The 19,586-nt window shown below is 41.4% G+C and overlaps 1 protein-coding gene across 4 annotated transcripts; it reads left to right on the top strand.

Moving 5' to 3' along the window:
• The first annotated feature begins 2,342 nt into the window (after nt 1-2,342).
• mia3 (MIA SH3 domain ER export factor 3) lies at nt 2,343-19,460 on the top strand. Of its 4 annotated transcripts, none has more exons than XM_069717165.1 (28): nt 2,343-2,501; nt 3,434-3,567; nt 3,661-3,747; nt 3,862-5,920; nt 7,289-7,615; nt 8,010-8,140; nt 10,808-10,939; nt 11,276-11,297; nt 11,386-11,474; nt 11,559-11,636; nt 11,878-11,988; nt 12,071-12,142; nt 12,243-12,347; nt 12,506-12,628; nt 12,729-12,816; nt 12,948-13,000; nt 13,114-13,204; nt 13,336-13,474; nt 13,765-13,927; nt 14,029-14,064; nt 14,180-14,247; nt 14,613-14,698; nt 14,986-15,099; nt 15,761-15,823; nt 15,912-15,958; nt 16,079-16,159; nt 16,693-17,104; nt 17,727-19,460. In XM_069717165.1, exons 1-28 carry the CDS (start codon nt 2,381-2,383, stop codon nt 18,032-18,034), a joined length of 5,340 nt encoding a protein of 1,779 aa, XP_069573266.1. In that variant the 5' UTR covers nt 2,343-2,380; the 3' UTR covers nt 18,035-19,460. The 4 variants fall into 4 exon arrangements, with proteins under 4 accessions (XP_069573266.1, XP_069573269.1, XP_069573270.1 ...); XM_069717167.1 differs by lacking the exon at nt 2,343-2,501 and adding an exon at nt 2,636-2,768; XM_069717168.1 differs by lacking the exon at nt 16,079-16,159.
• Nucleotides 19,461-19,586: the final 126 nt, after the last annotated feature.

Consider the following 19,586-nt stretch of genomic DNA (forward strand, 5'->3'; position numbering starts at 1 on the left):
TGGGTATGCTGGAGTAAATGATTGATATGTTGTCTGTAGTCTATTCTCCACCACTCCTGCAATATTATCAATATCTTTAAGTGCTTGGGTTTTGTCCAAAAAATAATGATCAACTGACACTGAGGGAAATAACCAAGGTGGTGTTGCTGATAGCGGTACTGTAGAAGGGAATGTTATCTGATATATCTCACCCCCCTCCACCTGAAGACCAGACACAGGACTTGTTTTAAATGCACCACAGCAGAGTCTCAGAGCTTGGGATTGCACCACTTCCAGCTTCTTTAATGAAGTTTTTGCAGCTGATCCAAATACAACACACCCATAATCGAGAACTGATCTCATCAGAGCGATATAAATATTTTTAATTGCAGACCTGCTTGCTCCTGTTAGACACCTCATTACGTTTAAAATATTTTTACATTTCATAACTATTCTCTGAATATGATCATTCCATGTTAATTTATCTTCGAGCCACACCTAGAAACCTAAAAACTTTCAGTTCAATCTTTTGTTCGCACATCTTTATCTGAGCATCAACTCCTCTCTTTCTAGTAAACATGAGTGTTTTAGTTTTTCCCACAGAAAACTTGAATCCCCATAAATAAGACCATCTTTCTACCACATTCACAGCCTCTTGTACTTTCCATTTAATGTGGTTTTTGTTCTTCCCCCTCTTCCACAGTGCTCCATCATCAGAAAATAGGAATCCCATGCGCTGTCATTTACCATCATGTTTCCTGTGGAGTAGCTAAGGAAGGGAAGGGGAAGGGAGAGGGGTTTGGGGGGGCGCTGCACGGTGATTGGCTGCTGTAACCGGAAGAGGCGGAACAAGGAGCTTCCTGTGTTTTTCGTCTTCCTCTCTGCTTTAATCTGCAGTGAAATGAAGGCTCAAACTGGATCTTTGTTCACTGTACTACAACTTTTGTGTTGTGTTTTACAAGTTGTGTTCAAAATGGCTCTCTTAAACCAGTACATGAGGAAAAAGTCAAAGATATCTAGAGTTTAGGAGCATTTTGAGTCCTCCAGTTTTTTCATAACCAGTTTCTGTGGTATTCACCAAGTAATGAGTGGTAGTGGTATCCTGCATTACAAGAAAAACACATTCAAAATCACTTCATTGGGAGATAAGTCCATGGATTTACTGGGCAGGGAGGTGTGAAAATTTTATGTTAGAAAAGTAAAGCTGTCAGGAGTAAGTAAGATTCAACTCTGAGATGTTGAGAAGTGGAAGAATAAAGCTGCATAAACTAGAAATACTCAAGTAGAGTACAAGTACCTTGAATTTGTGAATAAGCAAATGTACTAAATTAAATTCCACCTCTGCAAATATATTTTATACAGACATGATACACATATTTGCAGTATGACTTTTTTCCCATGTTTTGGACGAGATACTATAGTGGGCAGGAATTTAAAGGCAAATTAATTTTTTTTATTGTCAAAAAGTGTTTTGTCGTCATTTGAACATGAATAAAATGAAATCCTGAATAGGTGGTGTTAAACATTGAGTGGATTCCTGTTAAAGTCCCTCCTGACTATGACTCTACTTTATATCAAGAGTTTGTACCTTACAGTTACTAAGAAAATCGAAGGCAAAGTTCACTTTTTTCGCATTTTGACATCGAAATTTTCTAATTTAAAATATTCATTAAAAATAATCCGTAATAGCTGGCGCAAAACTTTGACTGGATTCCCGTTCAGGAGAATCTCGACTATGACCCTGAGAAATATCAAAAGTTGACTTTTGACTAGCAAGGATTTAGGTAAGAATTTCATTCAATATGTTTTTGCGATTTGATTTCTTCCCTGTTTGTTTTAAAGTTTGTGTGACACTGCATTTTCCCACTGACATTGATAATGTAATCTGTCATGTTACATGTTTAACAGGAGGCATTTTGACTTGTGACAGACTGCATTTCACTAAAGGAATTTCCTGCATGTACATACTGTTTCACTTTTTTCATTAAAAAAAAAAAAAAAGAGGGGAAATTATTAGTCAGTGGTCAAAATCGATTAATTTTCTGCAAATCAATTAAAATTGATCGAGTCATTGCTGCAGCTCTTTATGGGGGGGGGGGGGCGAGAGGGGGGGGGCATTGACGTGACCAAACACTTAAGTTACCATTCAAATATGCCTGATAAAGACCTTTTACAGTCTGCAAAGTCTGGGGAAACATTGGGTTATTCCAGATGAATGGTATCTGTGCGTGTGCTTGAACAGTTCCCCACAGTCACCTGAAGCGGCCCAACCCTTCCCTACATCCCGTGAGAGGCTCGGCGCCGACACCCACCCAGCCGGATCTGATGTGCTGACGTGTCGGTCCTGCAGCCCAGTGCTCGAGCTCCAGCAGGGAGTCAAACAGCCGACAAAACTGCCAGCATGGCAGCAAAACACTTTTACCGACAAGGCTTTTTATTACTTTTATTTAACTTTATTTCAACAGCAGCCTTGGAGAAAAGGTTCTCCGACTTCAAGAGATGCGCCGATGAGGAGTGCAGCAGTAAGTTTCTCCGGCGACCAGCTGGGGGGCTCCGGGACGCGTCCTCCCCCATCCCGACACCACAGCTAGCCATAAACGGCGCCTTATCTCTTGACCTGTTGCCGATCGATGTTGGCGGCCGACCTTGAGCGCCTCTTCCAGTTGTTCTGATGCCGTTGAGCTGCGTGATGCTCTGTGATGTTAACGTTAGTCATCGGCGGGGTGGTCCGTTCAGACGCAGCCGCGGCGGCCGGTCGCCCGGCCGGCCGGAGCGGCCTGCCTCGCACGGTGAATAGTGGATGCTAATGTTAGCAGCTAATTAGCCACCGACCGGCTTGGTGTGTTAAAGCTGATGTAGTTCCTGAATAAACAGCATCTGGTTGAGGCCTCTGTTGTTCAACCCGATGAGACGACTGTTGACCTGCGTCTCATTTTGTTGACAACGCTGCGCAACACAAACCAACGGACCACGAAGACGTTTGTAGCTCAGCAAAGTGTAGATGAAACATTAGAAAACGAAGTGAGCTTTATTAGGTTTAAGGAAAAGCAGGTTGAGCTGGAGGGACGGTTGTCTGTTGAAGACAGTCTTCATCAGAAACTAAGCGTTAACCACGACATAACATCTTCTCCAGGTGATAAGAAGTCATTTTATTGGTTCGTTATCAGCAGGGAAAGATGGTTTTGACTCGTACAACAAATGATTACACACAAGACAAAGTCACAGCCTTTTAAGACTTCAAAGCTGAGACACAACCATGAGATTTAGGTTTTAACATCCACATACGTCTTTTCTTGTAATCCGTTTGTTGCATCATCACTTTTGGTCTCATTTTGTTTTGCTGCTGCTGTTAAAAGGACAAAACTGTTTACTGTAACTTCCTGTTTGAACTTGTGAAATGTGAAAAATAAGATTATTAAAAGAGTTGTAATTTTTCATCCTTTGCTTTTTTTAGTGCTTCTATGTCGGGGAAAAGCTGTGAAAGATTTCTCAGGACCTGATTGTCGTTTCCTGGCATTCAAGAAATCTGAAACTATCTACGTATACTACAAATTGTCAGGAAGAAGGGCTGACATGTGGGCCGGAAGTGTAAGTATACTATAGTTAATATTCAATAATTGCTGTGTTATTATGAAGCCAATCTAGATAACAAAAGTCCTCAACATGCTCTCTTGTCAACAGGTTGGAAGTAACTTCGGCTATTTCCCAAAGGACCTTCTTGCAATAAACCATCTTTATACTGACAAAGAAGTGGAAATTCCAGCACAGGTATGAAGATATGATACTAAAATGCAATAAAGCTCTCACGATCCAAATAATAGCATTTAGAAAGGTGATTACCATGCCTTTTTTTGTAACTTTCATTTTTCGTCTTCCTCTCAGGAAACAGATTTTGTCTGTTTTGACACTGGGTTTGATAAGTTTGACAACTACGACGTAGATTATCTTTTAGGCTCGTCACCGGAGGACAGTGATAATGAAAACAAGGGAGCATCTGACCAAATCCAAGTGGCAGAGGGCACACCGAAAGAAACACAGCCATCAGACGTGAATACCAGTGAGAAACCAACTGAGCATCATGATCAAAGTGCCTCTTCACCTGAACTCGACACCTCAACTGAGTCGCCTTCAACAGAAATAGAAGAGTCCGATTCAGCAGCTCCACCTGATGCTACAGAGGAAGAAGTTGAGCAAAAACATGCACCAGAGTTTGTTGAAAATATGTCTGAAAGTAGTGAAACCAAAGAACATGTGTCCAAAGAGGATTTTGATTCAGATGATGAACCAGTCTCGGTTTCTAAAGGAGTGCAAATCCCCAAGTTGACAACTACTTTTGGGACAACTTTTGATGCGGTCACCACCGACGAGGAAATCACCAAGAACGTTACCCCATATGAAGAGGAGGACAGTGAAGAAGTACAACACCATTCTGAAGATGACATCGATGTTAAAGAGGAAACTCCACTGCTGTCGTTCTCTGAAGAAACCATGAACACTCCAGCATCTGATTCTCTGAAAGAGACTGAAAGTCCGGCAGCGGCACCGGACGACAAACCAAAGCCAGCGGAGGAGAAGAACATGTGGACATCGCTTGGAGATACTGTGTTTTCAGTTGTCACAGGAGGAGAGATGGCAGGGCAAGATTTGAGTTCAGAGGAGGATGAAGATGAGGAGGATCGGGAGGAAGAAGCTGTTTCAGAAGTTACACAGAGTTTTGAGGAAGCAAAGGAAGAACCACTCTCAGTAAAATCCCACAAAGACCCAAAGAAAATAGAACCAGTTCTTGAAGATCCTCTGAAATCCAGCTCAGTACAGGCCGATATTAAAGAAACCGTGAGCGACACTGGGAAGGTTTTGTTTAATTTTGAGGATGAGAGTGATGGAGAAGTGATCGGACATGAGGAAGCTTGGGATGAAACGTTAAAGTCGGCTGAGGAGCCGATACGCCATCAAACAGAAGAGAGCATATCAGTAGATCCAGATGAACTTTTAGGCAGTCCTGACGCTGGGAAACCAGATATTAAAACAACATATGAACCCACCGAGGACAAAGAAGAGGAGGAAGTGTCCAAGGTATCAGAGGTCAATAAGGATGAAGTAAATGTGCAGGACAGTAGTGTTGTAATAGAGCAGGATTTAGACGACGCATTGGAGGAAAACAAAACCGATCAAGAATTAGCCATTACTGAAAGAAAAACAAACCAGCGCAGGTTCACTGAAGAGAGGATATCAAACGTTCCAGATCTCAAAGATGACACAAATATAGTTGATGATAGTCAGATACAAGATGATTTAGTGACCAATTTAGAGAGTAATTACAGTCAAGATGAAGTACCTGTTGAGGAACCGGAGATTGACGACGAACCACATCCAGAGGAAAAGGAAGATGAAAAAGATGCAGAGATGGAGGAAGACAAAGAGAAATTACTCGAAGATGAAAATGCACTTTCTTTCTCACAGTCAGACGCTGAGGAACCTGAAACAGCTCAGCCCAGTGCGTCAACTCCAGAGCCAGAATACAGCGACAGCATAATGAGGCTGACTCTGCTGAGAGACCACTTCACAGCGGAGAAAATGAATCGGGTCCAGAAGCTTTTCGGTCTAAAGAATCTGTTCAAAGTGGAGGCCATGTTCTCTGATCTGGACATAGAGCTCCAGGCTACCCGTCTCTCACACACAAGCACCATGCAGGCCATTGAAAACTCTCTCGAGGGGATCCTGGAAGCTTCTGAGAACGCTATCTTGGACGAAATTGAGAAGATGCTTGATGGTCGGTACACAAAAAACAACAATGACCACCATGCGGACACGAGTATTTTAGACGAGGAAACGGAAATACTGGATGACTTTCAGGAGCTCGCTTTCAGCCTTCGACAAAAATATTCGACAGCCAGTGACAGTACACCCTTAGCAGCAGAAAAATCATCAGATAATGAGCAAGGTGAGTTTGATTTTTATTATTTTAAATCTTGTCCCCATAAGGTACTAGATACTTGGCTCCTCTGTGATTGGCAGAGTCAACTAGCATTGCATTTTCCACTTTAACCACTGATAACTGGGCCTTTTACAGACAAATACAGGACATTACATCATCTTATGATCCAAAGAAAAAGTGAATTCAGGATTTGCTACGATGGCCCAGCAGATATGCCGTCCTCGGTTACCCTTTCAGACCTGTTTCGACCTGTATCTTGTTTCCAGATATATCCTGATTGAGTTTAAAGGGATTCATACCTGGCAGCAGCATATGTCTCAAGTGACATGTTGTGATAGAATGAAACTTTCGTAAACAATGAATTGTGGCCACAAAGACACAAAATGCTTCTTCTTTTTTTTCTCTGCCACGTACTTAACTTTACCTTCTTCAAAAGCAGCTCAAGGCAACCGTGTTTGTTTGGGCTGGTTGCATGCTACAAAATTTTAAAAGTTAGCTTTCAGTGTGCTGAAGGACACATTTCTATGAAGATTTGGGCTGTAACTAAAACATATGTTCATTATTAATTAATTTGATGACTGAAAAGAAAACATTCTTCAGGCACTTTGAAGCAGAGCAAAAAGAAAAGTCATCACAGGGTCACTTTAAGGATGTGAATTATACAGTATTGTTTATTTGATTTATTACTTGTTTATTGTAGAGCATGAAAGGTCAGAAAAAAGTGAGAAAACGCTGGTAAATTGTTCCAGAGTCAAAGGTGTTTGACTTCACATTGTAACAGTATGCAGACAGAAGAAGAAATTCCACTCATTTGAGAAGTAGTAATGGTTTGACTTTTTGCCTGACCAATGGCTTAAAACTGAATCAATTTTTAAAATTGTTTATTCATTTTCAGTCAACTCACCAATCAAATAACTGATAGTTTCAGCACTAATTGAAACTACACTAAATCACAAATCCTCTCCAAATGTTGCTGCATGATTTTACTTTCTCAGTGAGCCTTGGATGACATTACATCTACACTTAGAGCTGCATCATCCAATATGCATTTTAGTTCAATACGGTGTGAACATTTTTTAATTGCATGACAAAGATCTTTCTATCTTTGCTTTACAGATATCATGTAGTGTACAGAGATGTTCCAGATTTATAATAGAAGCTGGGACAGGCCTTTGGCAAAGACACTCTGTTGACAAAGCATTAGATCATACCTGCTGTCACAAGGTCAAACCCGAGTTACCAAATGTACACCTCCCAGAAAAAGACCCAATTCCCCCACCACAATTACAGTCCTCTCTAGCCACAGCTGAGAAATCACGTTCTTGATTACTCTCTAATTGCGCATGGGTTTTATTTTCTGTGTTTGCTTTATAGATGAACATGAGTTCAATGTTACAGAAGACGTGGCCCACATTGTTGAAGAAACATTTGACAGCCTTCCGGAGGCCGAGAGCGGTGACAACGTCACATTAAAGGATCATGAAGAAAGGCCAGCTGAGGTGGAAGAGGAGCAGATTGTTTTGGACGAGGTGCCCTCTGCTCCAGACGTCAGCGTTGACGAGGACGGCGGACATTTTAATAAAAACAAAGACAATCCGCCGAACTTCAGTGAATCGGACGAGATGCAGAAAGTCCCTCAAGCCACCCTGGAAAATCCTTTAGACATGGGACTTGGTGTTGAGGTGGAGCACTCACCCTCAGGTTGGTAATCTAAACAACATAATTGATATATCTTTTTCAATTATGTCAATTGTGTTGAAATTATGTCAAATTTCTTTAAGGCAGAAACAAAAGCTGCTCAGTTGCCACCTTGTGGGAAGAATTCTTTATATTTTACTTTTTGCCAATTTCTTATCTTAAATTTGACAACTCGATTAAAAGATCTTCATTATTCATGATGACATAATTAGAAAATATAAACCTGTATTTCCTTACCATAAAATATAGCACAATTGTGTTTAAAAGTTCACTCCTGGGATCCATCTATAAGTCATAGATGAGTTTTGTTTGATTCTATCAGCTAAAATGTAAGATTCTCACGTAGTGCATCCATAACACATACAAACTGACTAACTGGCAAATATCGTCCCATAAGGATCTATGGACTCGATGGAGCCAGTATCTGAAATGCACGAAGAAGAAGCGGGATTACTCTCAACTGGAATTGTTTACACCAGTTGCATCCTTTCAATAATCAAGAATAAAACTTCAGAGTGGACCACTGTGGTAAGTCCAAGAATTGTACAGTACTGTAAGATACTTGTCTTGTCTCAGTTCATCCCCATTAATTCAGAACATAAATTCAACATCACATTAATCTCTGTGTGCTGCATGTCTGTTGCGGTTCCAACTAGATATCAAGAAAGTAAAGAGAAGTGAGAGCTTTGGAACAAGTAGGGAAGTTTAAAAAAACAAAACAACAGGGTGGGAAATTATCACCACCAGCTACAAAGTAAATGCTGGTAATGTATGGAAGTGGTTTATATGTCTACATATCATCTACATAATATAGTTTATAATATCCTGCCCTACACACACTATTAGCCAGTCTGCAAGGAAACTGGGTTTTTAAAAGGTAACTACACTGATGATAACAGTGTGAAGTGAACCATTGAGTACTCAAATAGACACAAAATTAAAAAAAAATTGGTATGATGACAGAGATTTGGTCCAATAATGAGTGTAGAAGACTGAAGAAATATAATTTTTCTAAAAAGTGTAAATGAACAGCAAACAAACCAAATATGAACCACGATACTATCACTATACTGTACTGGCTTCTAACTACCCCTGCAACGGATAAAAGTTGTTGTTTTTAAATCCTATAAGCATTGTGGTCTGTCCTGTAGTCCCACATTGGTCGTCAGTGCTTATTAGGACGTCTGTGTCAGGGAAAGTTCAGATTTCCGACTTCCCCTGAACGTCCCAGGGCCCTCCCCCTGTTGACTGTCGCGGTGTCGGTTGAAGTTCAGCAGCCGGTGCTGATAGACGGGCCTGATAGACGGGCCTCATCTGGACTCGGGCCTCATCTGGACTCGGACCAGCAGATCACAACACACCGTCTCCATCTGGACTCGGTACCGTCGAGTTCTCGGAGCTCCTGAAACTCTTTCTGTGGTCAAACTGGTGTCAACATTTGATCCAGCAGATAAACTCGGTTGTTTTATTTCAGAACCGTCGGCTCGTCTGTAATTACCATTAGAAGCTGTTGGTTCCGAGTCCGGCTGTTAAACGTCATTTTATTACATCGTATTCTTTAACGCTGTCGGCTAACTGGCGTTAGCTCAACCTGCAGTGGACTGTCGAGGACAGCTAACGTGCTAGCAAGCTAGCTGGTATCTGTCAAACTAGCATTCAGCTAGTTCCGTTGTTGAGTCCAACCCGACCATAGAGAGCGAAGCGGTACCGGACCCGTGGTGGTACCGGACCCGTGGTGGTACCGGACCTGTGGCGGTACCGGACCACATCAGCATGTTTCTCCTCAAAGAAGTGCGACATGTAAGTGAAACATTTGTCAGACTGAGCCCCGGTCAGGTATTAATTATGTCGTCATGGCCTGCTGACGTGTTGATGAGCGCGTGACAGACGGTCCAGGTATCAATTATGTCGTCATGGCCTGCTGACGTGTTGATGAGCGCGTGACAGACGGTCCAGGTATTAATTATGTCGTCATGGCCTGCTGACGTGTTGATGAGCGCGTGACAGACGGTCCAGGTATTAATTATGTCGTCATGGCCTGCTGACGTGTTGATGAGCGCGTGACAGACGGTCCAGGTATTAATTATGTCGTCATGGCCTGCTGACGTGTTGATGAGCGCGTGACAGACGGTCCTTCGCTTGGTCGTTTTGTTGTTCCTGAATTCACCCACCAACCTCATCTTTAGCAACACGTGCACCTGAGCTGCTCAAACGTTTGCAGAAGGCCTTCCACTTTCACGTGCCTCTTTTCATAACGTGTTTTCTGAGTATGACCACCATCTTTCCTTTGTGCAATGCCATATTAAACAGTTCGGCTTCAGGGAAGATGTTAACTTAATTTCACCTTAATGCCTGCATTGTAGTAGAGGGAGTGAGTGTTTGCTCCTGCATGAACAATCACCTGTGGAGTTCAAAGGTTTCTTTGAGGTTGAGCCACTAGTACTTCTGCCTGGACATACAAATAAACCACTGAAGCCAGTTTAACTGATTTAAACCCCATCTGGATTGTAGTTGTAAGATTTAGGTGTCTACATTTTAAAATAGCTGATGGATGCATAATTTTTTTTTCTTTTTTTGTCAAGTTGTAGCACCAGCTACCTTTTTATAATACTCTTAATACTGCAATGCTTAAGAGGTACTTATCCACGTCAAAATGTATAGTGCACTGGATTGACACTGTGTATTGATTGTGGTAGTGAAAGGAAACGTAAAAGAGTTCAGTAGTTTTGCAGCTTCTTGCCTTTCTGTGCAGTTGATCTGCAATTTCAGCTTTGATGACTCCGGCATAAGTAGATCATTTAGTTGCACAGCACTTCATTTTTGTTAATGCCCTCAGTAGTGTGATGACCTGCCTTTGTGGTGGTGCGAGTAGAGTAACAGATCACTCATCACTCACCTTTGTTGTTGATCAGATTGTGGTTCACACTATCTTAGTCAAAAGGTTCTTATAAATACTGAAAGTTGATTTGAGGTGATACTAAATGTAGATCTTCTGCCTTCTGTGCCCATTTAGTGTCTCGTTAGATTATTTTGTTTTTGTTTTAAAGGATGATAACAAGTGTAACAAAGCTGTTTGCTCCTCACCTCATTTGACATGCAACAGTTCCTTCTTATATTATTTATGTTTAACCATCTTTCTCCAGCTTTATGTCAGACTTCAGTGTGAACACTGTGTTTGTGTTTTTGTGTCCTCAGATGATTTCATTGCTGCCAGAAGAGTGGAAGCCGGGTGAAACTTTGTTTGGCTGTCCTTGGCAAGCTGTTGTCCTCACCGCAGTGGTTGGGGTTGTGACCTTCACCCTCTTCTTCTGGAGAACTGTTTTGGCAGTAAGTGTTGCAATATTACTGCTCTCATCTCAACTCTTAATAATATGTTATTATTTGACAGCAACAAATGATAATCGTGTTTGTATAAGTTTAGATTGAATCATGTTTTGAGTCTAAAGACATTGTCTTGGTGCCTAATTCTCCCCCTGAGCTCAACTACCTTTAGATTGAATTGGACATAATGTAATATTTTCCATATCTGGATCATTATTGGACAATATTTATAAACTTTCCTAAAAGTTAAAGCTACATTACACATGATGAATGTGCGGTGCTAATTATTTCTAATGTTTTGATAAGCCACAAAATTGATGTTAATTTACTGTATTTTTTTAGGTGAAGAAGAGAGAATACCTTGGTAGGTTTTACTTATGTTTTCCTCATCACGTTACAAAATGCAGATTTTTAAATCCTCACTGACTGTGTTCTTTCTGTTGTGGAAAAAGTGGATGAAAAAAGGCTCGCAGAACAAATCCAGTCACTGAAAAAAGAAAAGATCGATGCTCTCGCCAAAATGTCTGAACTTAAGAAACAGGTGAGTTACAAGAGAAATGTGATCAAAGGTCTATGAGCTACTTTGGATAAAGTTTTAATTAGTTTTTTCTTCTTTTTCTGAAAGACGGAACAACTAAAAGAAAATCAGAAGCAATCAAAGGAAACAGTTAGCTGTACAATGAAAAGGATGCAAAACCTAGAGGTAAGGAAACGATGTGTTTTTGTCTTGTTTTTGTTTGTATTGTATTGAGTGTTTTTATTTGAAAAGGGAGCTTTTAACAATGGAGAAGGGTCTGTTGTTAGATTTGCCTTTCACAACTACCGCTGCACATCTTATACCTGTAAATCATTTCATTATGTTGTGTGTCATCTGGAAAGAAGATAAAATGACTTCTTGTTTTTTAAGGACTGTCAGTCAAGTTTCTCTCATTTTCTTTTTTCAGAATAAAGTTGTGGAGGCAGAAACACTGAATGGACAGATGGCTGAGGAAAACAACAAATACGCAAAACTACTTGAAGAAGAACGGGCAAACTTTCTCCAGAACAAAAACAGGGTAAGTGTTTAATGTATTTTCCTTACTGTTATTATTAAAAACTGTCTCCTCAGATTCATGACATTAAATGCTTTTTCAACAGATTGAAAAATTAGAGAAGTCAAATGAGAAGTTGCAGCTCAGCAGGAAAAAGATTCAGGAAGCGCTCAATAAGGTACAAATCCTTGCACAATATTTTGTAAAGTGCAAGACTCCGCTGTGTTACTGTAACCTTTCACTTTGAGTGCATCTAATGAACTCTGCTTTGGCCACAGACAACTGTTCTCCTGGATGAGGCTAAGATTCGTGAAGATGCCCGAAACGTTCAACACAAATGTCTTCAGAAAGATTTTACTGGATTAAAAGAGGAAAACAAAACGGTAAGCAGTAGACCTGTTTTGGATTTGTTGATCAGCGAATCCTTTTACGAGGGCCATTATATTGTGAATGATCAAAATATAGCCAAGTAAAAAAAGCTAAGATAATTTTAGAGATTCTTTTCCTGGAGCCTTCTTCTGACCCTGTCAATCACTTCCAGCTCAAGGCTACTATTAAAGGCTGGGAGGAAAAACACAAGGAACTGAACGAGAAGATTAAAGTCTATCAAAAGTCCCAGAAAGAACTCAAGGACTCGGCGGTGCTCAAAGATCACAACGTGGAGGTCAGTATTTTTCTCTCACTATTGTCATACTGACTTGTCTTTTGTTTCTTGACTTATATCAAATTATTTGCTGACCCTGCACAAAAATGTCTGCTAACAGGTGCTGTCTGACCTCCTGGCAGACCTGGATGCTTGTGATTTGCAAAAAGGGAACATCAAAGTTTTAGCCAATGGTGAAGTAGCACCTGGTGAGGCCAACGCTGTCATTAATTTAGGAAAAGGAAGAATAAACATGCAGATACATTCAGTAGTTTTGAAGTTGAGTTGTTTTGTTAACTACCATTTCATAATATAAAGTGTTCTTCGCTGTCATTTACAGATAAGAAAACAGCCATAAAGAACAGAATCAAGCAGATGATGGATGTTTCCAGGGTAAGATGTCAACAAAGGTTTTAAAACTCACTCTAGTTTTACTAAAGAGTTTCAATGTTTTTAAATTAGGCCTTTCGGGATTGTATGGTTCTCATTTCTGTACTTGTTCACAGGTCCAGACCACACTCACTGTAGTCGAAGAAGAGCGCGATCGCTTCATGACAAAACTGCTGAATGAAGAAAAGTCTAGGAAGGCCCTGGAAGGTATGTCGGTCATGAAGAAATACATTTTCTGTCAACATTGTGTAATAAAGTAGTATTACTAATAATGAAATCGCACAAATGTGAAGTTTTTGAACGTCTCTCATTTAACATTTTGTTTTAAATTATAACAGAACAACACCAGGAGCTGGAACATGCAATTGCAGCCCTAAAAAGCGATAAGAGCCACGTTGAAAACCAATTCACGATCCTCCAGCAGAAAAACGAAATCATGGTTGAGATGTACCAGCAGAAGGAAAACGCTCTGCAGCAGTGAGTGCAGTTTCAGCACTCTGTAGAAATGTCGCCACATTTTTTTCTTCAAATATGTGAACAAATGTTTTATGATTTCCAGTGATTGAGAGTTTTGTGATATAATATTTGTAACAGTCTCTAAATTTGATTTACTATCATTTCACAATGATGACGATGAATAAGCTGAACTTTTTTTTAAAGCAAAATCCAGTTCTGTATAAATGCCTGCATCTTTAACATGGAGACGCGGTATGAAGAGTTGAATACGGATGTTTGAAGGAGCGTCTCTGTTTGTTTTGTTTTTACAGGAGATTAACCAAAGAGGAGCTGGAGCGACGCAGCAAAGAAAATCTGCTGACTGAGGTTGGAGGAAAAGCTCTTGAAGCTGAGGAGCAGGTCAAAGTCTTAAGGCAGCGCATTAATGAAATGGAAGACCAGATGAAGAAGACCGAGGAAGTCTATAAAGAACAGGTGGGCTGTGGTTAAGATTTATATTTTAAAATGAACAAATACGAAGAGAAATTTCCCTGAAACCTGAACCCTGGCTGTATGGCTCTTTTCTCTTCTTTTAGATAAAGGAACAGGAAAACAAAACTCATTCAAACTGGGTAACTTGCATGGAATACATTCACAAATAACAACATGCTATAAACAGATATTTGAGCCTTTTTAGGATTAAAAACAAGCCGTAAATTGTATATTAATTCTCCGTGTTGTTTCCAGGTAAATGCCCGTAATGCAGAGCGAGCTCTGAATCAAGAGAAGGTCGAATCATCAAAGCTCCGTGAAAAGTGAGTGTCGGCAGAATTATTAAAACAGTTTCATGAAAAATGTTGGATTTCTCAGTCCTGTAGTTCATCTGAAATGTCAGAATATTACTTTCCCCACTCATGATTAGCCGGTTTATACGCAGAAAGTTGTAAAAATCACCAAATATTCATTGGTTGCAGCACCTAACATCACCGTAAACTAAATATCTTGGGTTTTTGTTTTCTTTTGACTTATTTGGACAAATTGTTGAAGCAATTTGATTGTGTCATCTATTTTTGTTGTTGTTGTCTATTTTCAGCAGATATAATGATAATTCAAATAAATGTGAGGTGCAGCTCAGCCCGTCACAATGAATTGCATCTGATCAGGTTTCCTGTGTTCACAGACTCGCCGTACTCACCTCCCAACTGAACGAGCGCCGCGCTCCTCTCTTCAGACCGAACTCCGGTCAGCCTGCCGGCCCTCGTCAAGGTAAGCCGACACAACTCGCCTGCTGTTCTCTTCCCAGCGGGACAGTTCTCCACAACCACAGGAGGAGGAGGAGGAGGCTGTTTCCTAATCCTGCTTTTTTCTTTCTTCTTGTAGTCTTGTTTTTGCTTGTTAGGAAACATTTGGTCACGTGTCGGCGTTCACGTGTCATGTTGAAGTACTTTGACTTTCTCAGAGAGCCTGGAGCGAGGCCCTCTGCTGTGCCTAGATTGTGGTGTATTGTCAGCTGCTGCTTTTCTTTCTGTAAATTGATGGTTTGATCGTAACAGGTGACTCATATGGGCCCTCTCCTGTGAGTGGGGGTGCGCCATCCCCTCCATTAATGATAGAGGGTCCCAGGCGCCCTCCTTCTGCCCCAGCCGGGCGAAGAATTGACCCGTATGGTGAGTCCAAGTGGATTACTTCACCTTCAGTTTTTCACCGGTCGGACATCATCCCTGCACAGTAGCCTCATGTCCTTAAATCTCTCTCCTCTTCCACTCCTGACTTTAGTTTTCTTTTCAGCGTTCTCACCTCGACTTTTTCCTTCCTTTATTTCTTCCCAGTGTGTCGCATCCTGCATCTTTCTGCTACCTGACCATGTTTTGTACCTTTTAGTTGAACCATTTAGAAATGTCCTTTGTGAGGAAGACTTTTCGTGTGTTACTGTTAAAATGTGTTTTGCCCTCTTTTAACTTTTAAAGCCCTGAAAATATATTTTCTCGATCAGCTTCTTAGTATGAACAGTTGGGTCATATAACAAAGTAGTCTCGATAAAGCAGATTAGATGACTTTTCATGTTAAACTCTTAATAAACAGGAATTTCTCAAATGTTCTGCTTAATAGTTGTTTATTTAACTTTCACTAAGGAGATTTTCATTGGAAACCAAGTTTTCAGGGGTTTAACTAATATAAAATGCTTTGCTCCTCTGATTTTCCTACTTTATCTCCTCTTCCTTTTTTCCTCAAACCATGTTTTCCCTGGAAAGGTGCTACAAACAGTCTGACTTTTTTTTTTTTTTTTTTTTAAATATCATTCATCGTCTTGTCTTCATCTCGCCTCAGGTCCTCGACCTCCATCAGATCCACATGGTCGTTACCCTGACAACAAGCACATCTCTGGGATGGGTATGTCCTCTGAAGTGTCTTTGCATTTCAAAGGGTTCATGGTTGCTCCTAACCTGCTCATAACGCTGTGCTGTTTCTCCTCTTGCAGACATGATGGGCCCTCGTAGCTCATCTCCAGCCAACTTGGACGTTTCTGTAAGTCATTTTCTCATCACGCCATTTGACTCGCTTTTATAAGATACCGTCCCTCCTTCCATCTGTAGAGCTACGGCTCCTACCTACATGTCCGCTGTGTATGTCCTTGCTCGAAAACAGACACAAGAGGTAGATCCACAGGTAAAAGCTGAGGCTGAGGCTGAGGCTGAGGCTGAGGCCTCCACAGAGAGTCCAGAGCCAGTGAGTACAGAGACTCTCCGGTTGGTGCTTGGTGTGAAGGTGTATGCAGGCACTCCACCCTCTCTTCCCTACAGCTGTATGTGGATACGGGAAGAGTTTAACATGTTTGTTTGTTTTTTTGCTTCCCTGGGGCTGAACTTAACTGTTTTTAAGGCTGAGTGTGTGGCTTCACCTGCTCTCACACCACTGACAGAAACACTCTTTTAGACAAAACTTCAGCGAAATGTGTCTTGGAAATATTTGGGTTTTTAAAAGTTGCAGAGTATGTGTGTCAGAGCTCAAGTATTCGTTAAAGCGGTTTGATTTTTTTTTTTTCACCCAAATAATCATGGTGTGTGGTTACTGGTCATGTGATTGAGGCCGGGCTAAAGGCACTTATGGTTTGGGAGTTAATTGTGTGGTTTCTGAATATCTTCACTGCATGATTAAAATTTTAATCCATCCGCTGTACACTCAGGAAAATTGCGACCGCACATGAAAAAAAACCATCCCAGTTTATTTTCTGCTTTTCTGATCATCTGTGTCTATTTCAGGGACCTGGATCTTTCCACGCATCACCTATCAGGGACTCGCCTGGCCCCATGGTCCAGGGCCCTCCGTCCGGCCCTGGATCCCACGACCCACTACTGCCGCCTGGACCCCACGGTCGTCTACCACCACCCGGACCTTACAGACAGCCACGACCTGGTCCTTACCACCTCCCACCTGGCCCCCCTCCTCCAAATGCACTTCCCGCTTTGCACGGGCCTCCACTACCGGCCAACGGACACCCAGGGATGCTGCTGCCTGGATTGATGGGAGGAGAGTTTGGACCTCGACCGGCCAATGGGCATGCCTTCCACCCCAGGCCGGGTCCCGGCCACGTCATCGATCCTCGGGGTCCACCGCCACCACACTTCCGTCCCCCTCTGCCTCATCACTTTGGACCGATGCCTCCGCCACACGGTACAGTCAGCCCTTTGTTTGAGTTTCAGCACATCGTGTTTTGTAGCCTCAGTATTTTGTCAAGAATTTAGTGTCGTTTCCACCCTTTTAGTCAAAAGAGTGAGTTTTTCTGTAGGATGTGCCGGTGTTCAGTGGTACATGAATGGATGTGGGGAGCCTGTTCGCTGTAGCTGCAGTATGCATCATGTAGACCAGCGAGTCTGTACAAACCCGCTGACAGACGCAGCTGATAGCACGAAGTAGACGGTGCTAATTCAAGCCCTGGAGGGAAACATGCATCTGTCACCACCTGCGCTGCTTAAAGTGAGACGATATAACTCCTGATGAACAGCAGCTGTTGAAACCACGAGGGAAAATTACAAGATAATGAGGAGTTGCAGAACGTCTGTTTGCTAACGTTAGCCACCATGGGATAGTAATGTCTGTTGCACGGAGAAAGCAAATGTTTTAGGATTATAATCCGTCCATTTCAGTTGTTGGCAGTTTGTTCGATAATAAAAGTTGTTCTCAATCTAAAAGATTTGTTCATGACTCCCTGTATGTTGCTCATTTGTATATTTAGTCGCTGATTGTGTGGATGTTTTCCAGCCTTTTCTGACTGTTTTTCAATCGTGCCGTTAAGGTGTCCGTGGGCCTGTGGGACCACGTCCACCCGTCCCTCCCGACATGCGCTTCCCAGGACCGCGTGACCACACCGGCCCACCAATGGACCTGCCTCTCGGTCCCCCACGCCATCCTGCACATCCCGGTGTTGGATATGGTCATGCTGCGCCCAGTGCCCTCCAGAACTCAGCGGGAGCTCACAGCGGCCCCAGACACGACCTGCATGTGAAGCAGGAGGCCCGTCAGGAGGCCCGTCAGGAGGCCCGTCAGGAGGCCCGTCAGGAGGCCCGTCAGGACTCAGCGAGGCCAGCCATGGTCAAGCCTTAAAAAATGCCACCAGCTGCAGGAGCTACGGTACCACAATAACAACCCAGTCCAAACATAGGTCATGATTATTTTCATATTTCTGTTATAAAATGAAAAAAATTAAATGATGTTTATCAAAAACGTGGTCCTTAGATTAAAGAATCATCAATAATTATGTGTCTGAAATCAATATGAATTGAGAGGGTTGCCACTTTTTCTGAACCGCTTATTGTGCAATAACACTTCATTTATATGCCAGAGAATTTTCATTTATGTGGATCTTTTAAAAGAATATATATAGCAATGATTTTTAAAGGGCAAAATTTTTTAATGTCATTTCCTGTGGAAATTATTTTAAAAAAGGAGAAACAGGAGGGAGGTTTAGCTTCTAACATTTCAGGAATACCATAATTTTCCCAAAGCTGTTGCTTTAGTATGAACTGTAAAGCAAATGTGTAATTTGATGGCCAGATGTATAACTTATTTTACTATGTTGGTAGAACTTTTAATAATAAAAAAATGAAAAAGCTGTCGGTGTTATGTTATCAGCGGAGAATGTGCTTTAAACACTCTCTGTGGGCTCTGCGAGGTGTGATGAGGCCTTTATTTGAGAAAAAATAAGGCATACATCTGTGCCACTACTGCGATAGAAACATATTGGTGCAAAAACTGTATGCTCTTTAAAAAAATTTTGCTTAATGTAGTTTTTACGTGGGCAGGGACAGTGAAGCACAGTGCCGACATGTTTTGGCAAATTACCAAGATCTTTCTTCACATTTTGAAATTATGATCTGGACGAGAGTCGGCTCTTCTCTGCTTCTCACCACCGTCAACAGGCCGTAGACCTGGACAGCATTTTCACACACACGCGGTTCTCATCGGCACACACTCGCTCAGGAATTTACCCCAAATCTAAGTTAAGAGGCACAAAAGACGCTGAAAGTGTCGCTTCACCCAAAATAAACATCACGCGTCTAAACGTACCTGCTCCAGATGTATGAAGCCATGCGTAGTTTTGGTTTTATTTGTCCATATTTTGAGGAAAAACAGAGTTTGTGCCTCCATCACAGCATCGTAGAGGGGAAATTAGTTTAATTTGAAGTGCTTACAACAATTAAAAATGATATTCACACACCGTGATCTAAACTGCATTATTTTAAACCAAGACTAAATTTATTCATCCATAAATTAGCGCTGATGAACCAAAGCTTATCGCTACACATATGATAAATATAATTTATTGTTGATTCTATTTTATGGGTACTTTTTTTTGTGTTGTTGTGCAGTTGGCCTTTGTTGATTTGGATGAAGTTAATAAAACGGAAGCTATTTGCAAGACTAAATGTGACGAGGTGGAGGGTCAGTGAAAGGACCTTTTCTGTAATTTGAGGGAACTGGACTGAAATAAGTGAAAATGGTAGAAAATAAAACTCGGCAGATTACATTATGTCTCGTACACGTTTAGTCTTTAAAGGGAAATAACTTGAAATTATTAAAAAATAGTTTTTGAGCAGATAATATATCTGAGAAATAAACTTAAAAAAAATATAATTAAGTTAATGTAGACGTACGT

Source organism: Brachyistius frenatus, unplaced genomic scaffold, assembly GCF_029030835.1.
Source record: "Brachyistius frenatus isolate BFR_SWC_R1_liver_20210118 unplaced genomic scaffold, ASM2903083v1 Contig_169, whole genome shotgun sequence".
Taxonomy (NCBI): Eukaryota; Metazoa; Chordata; class Actinopteri; family Embiotocidae; genus Brachyistius; species Brachyistius frenatus.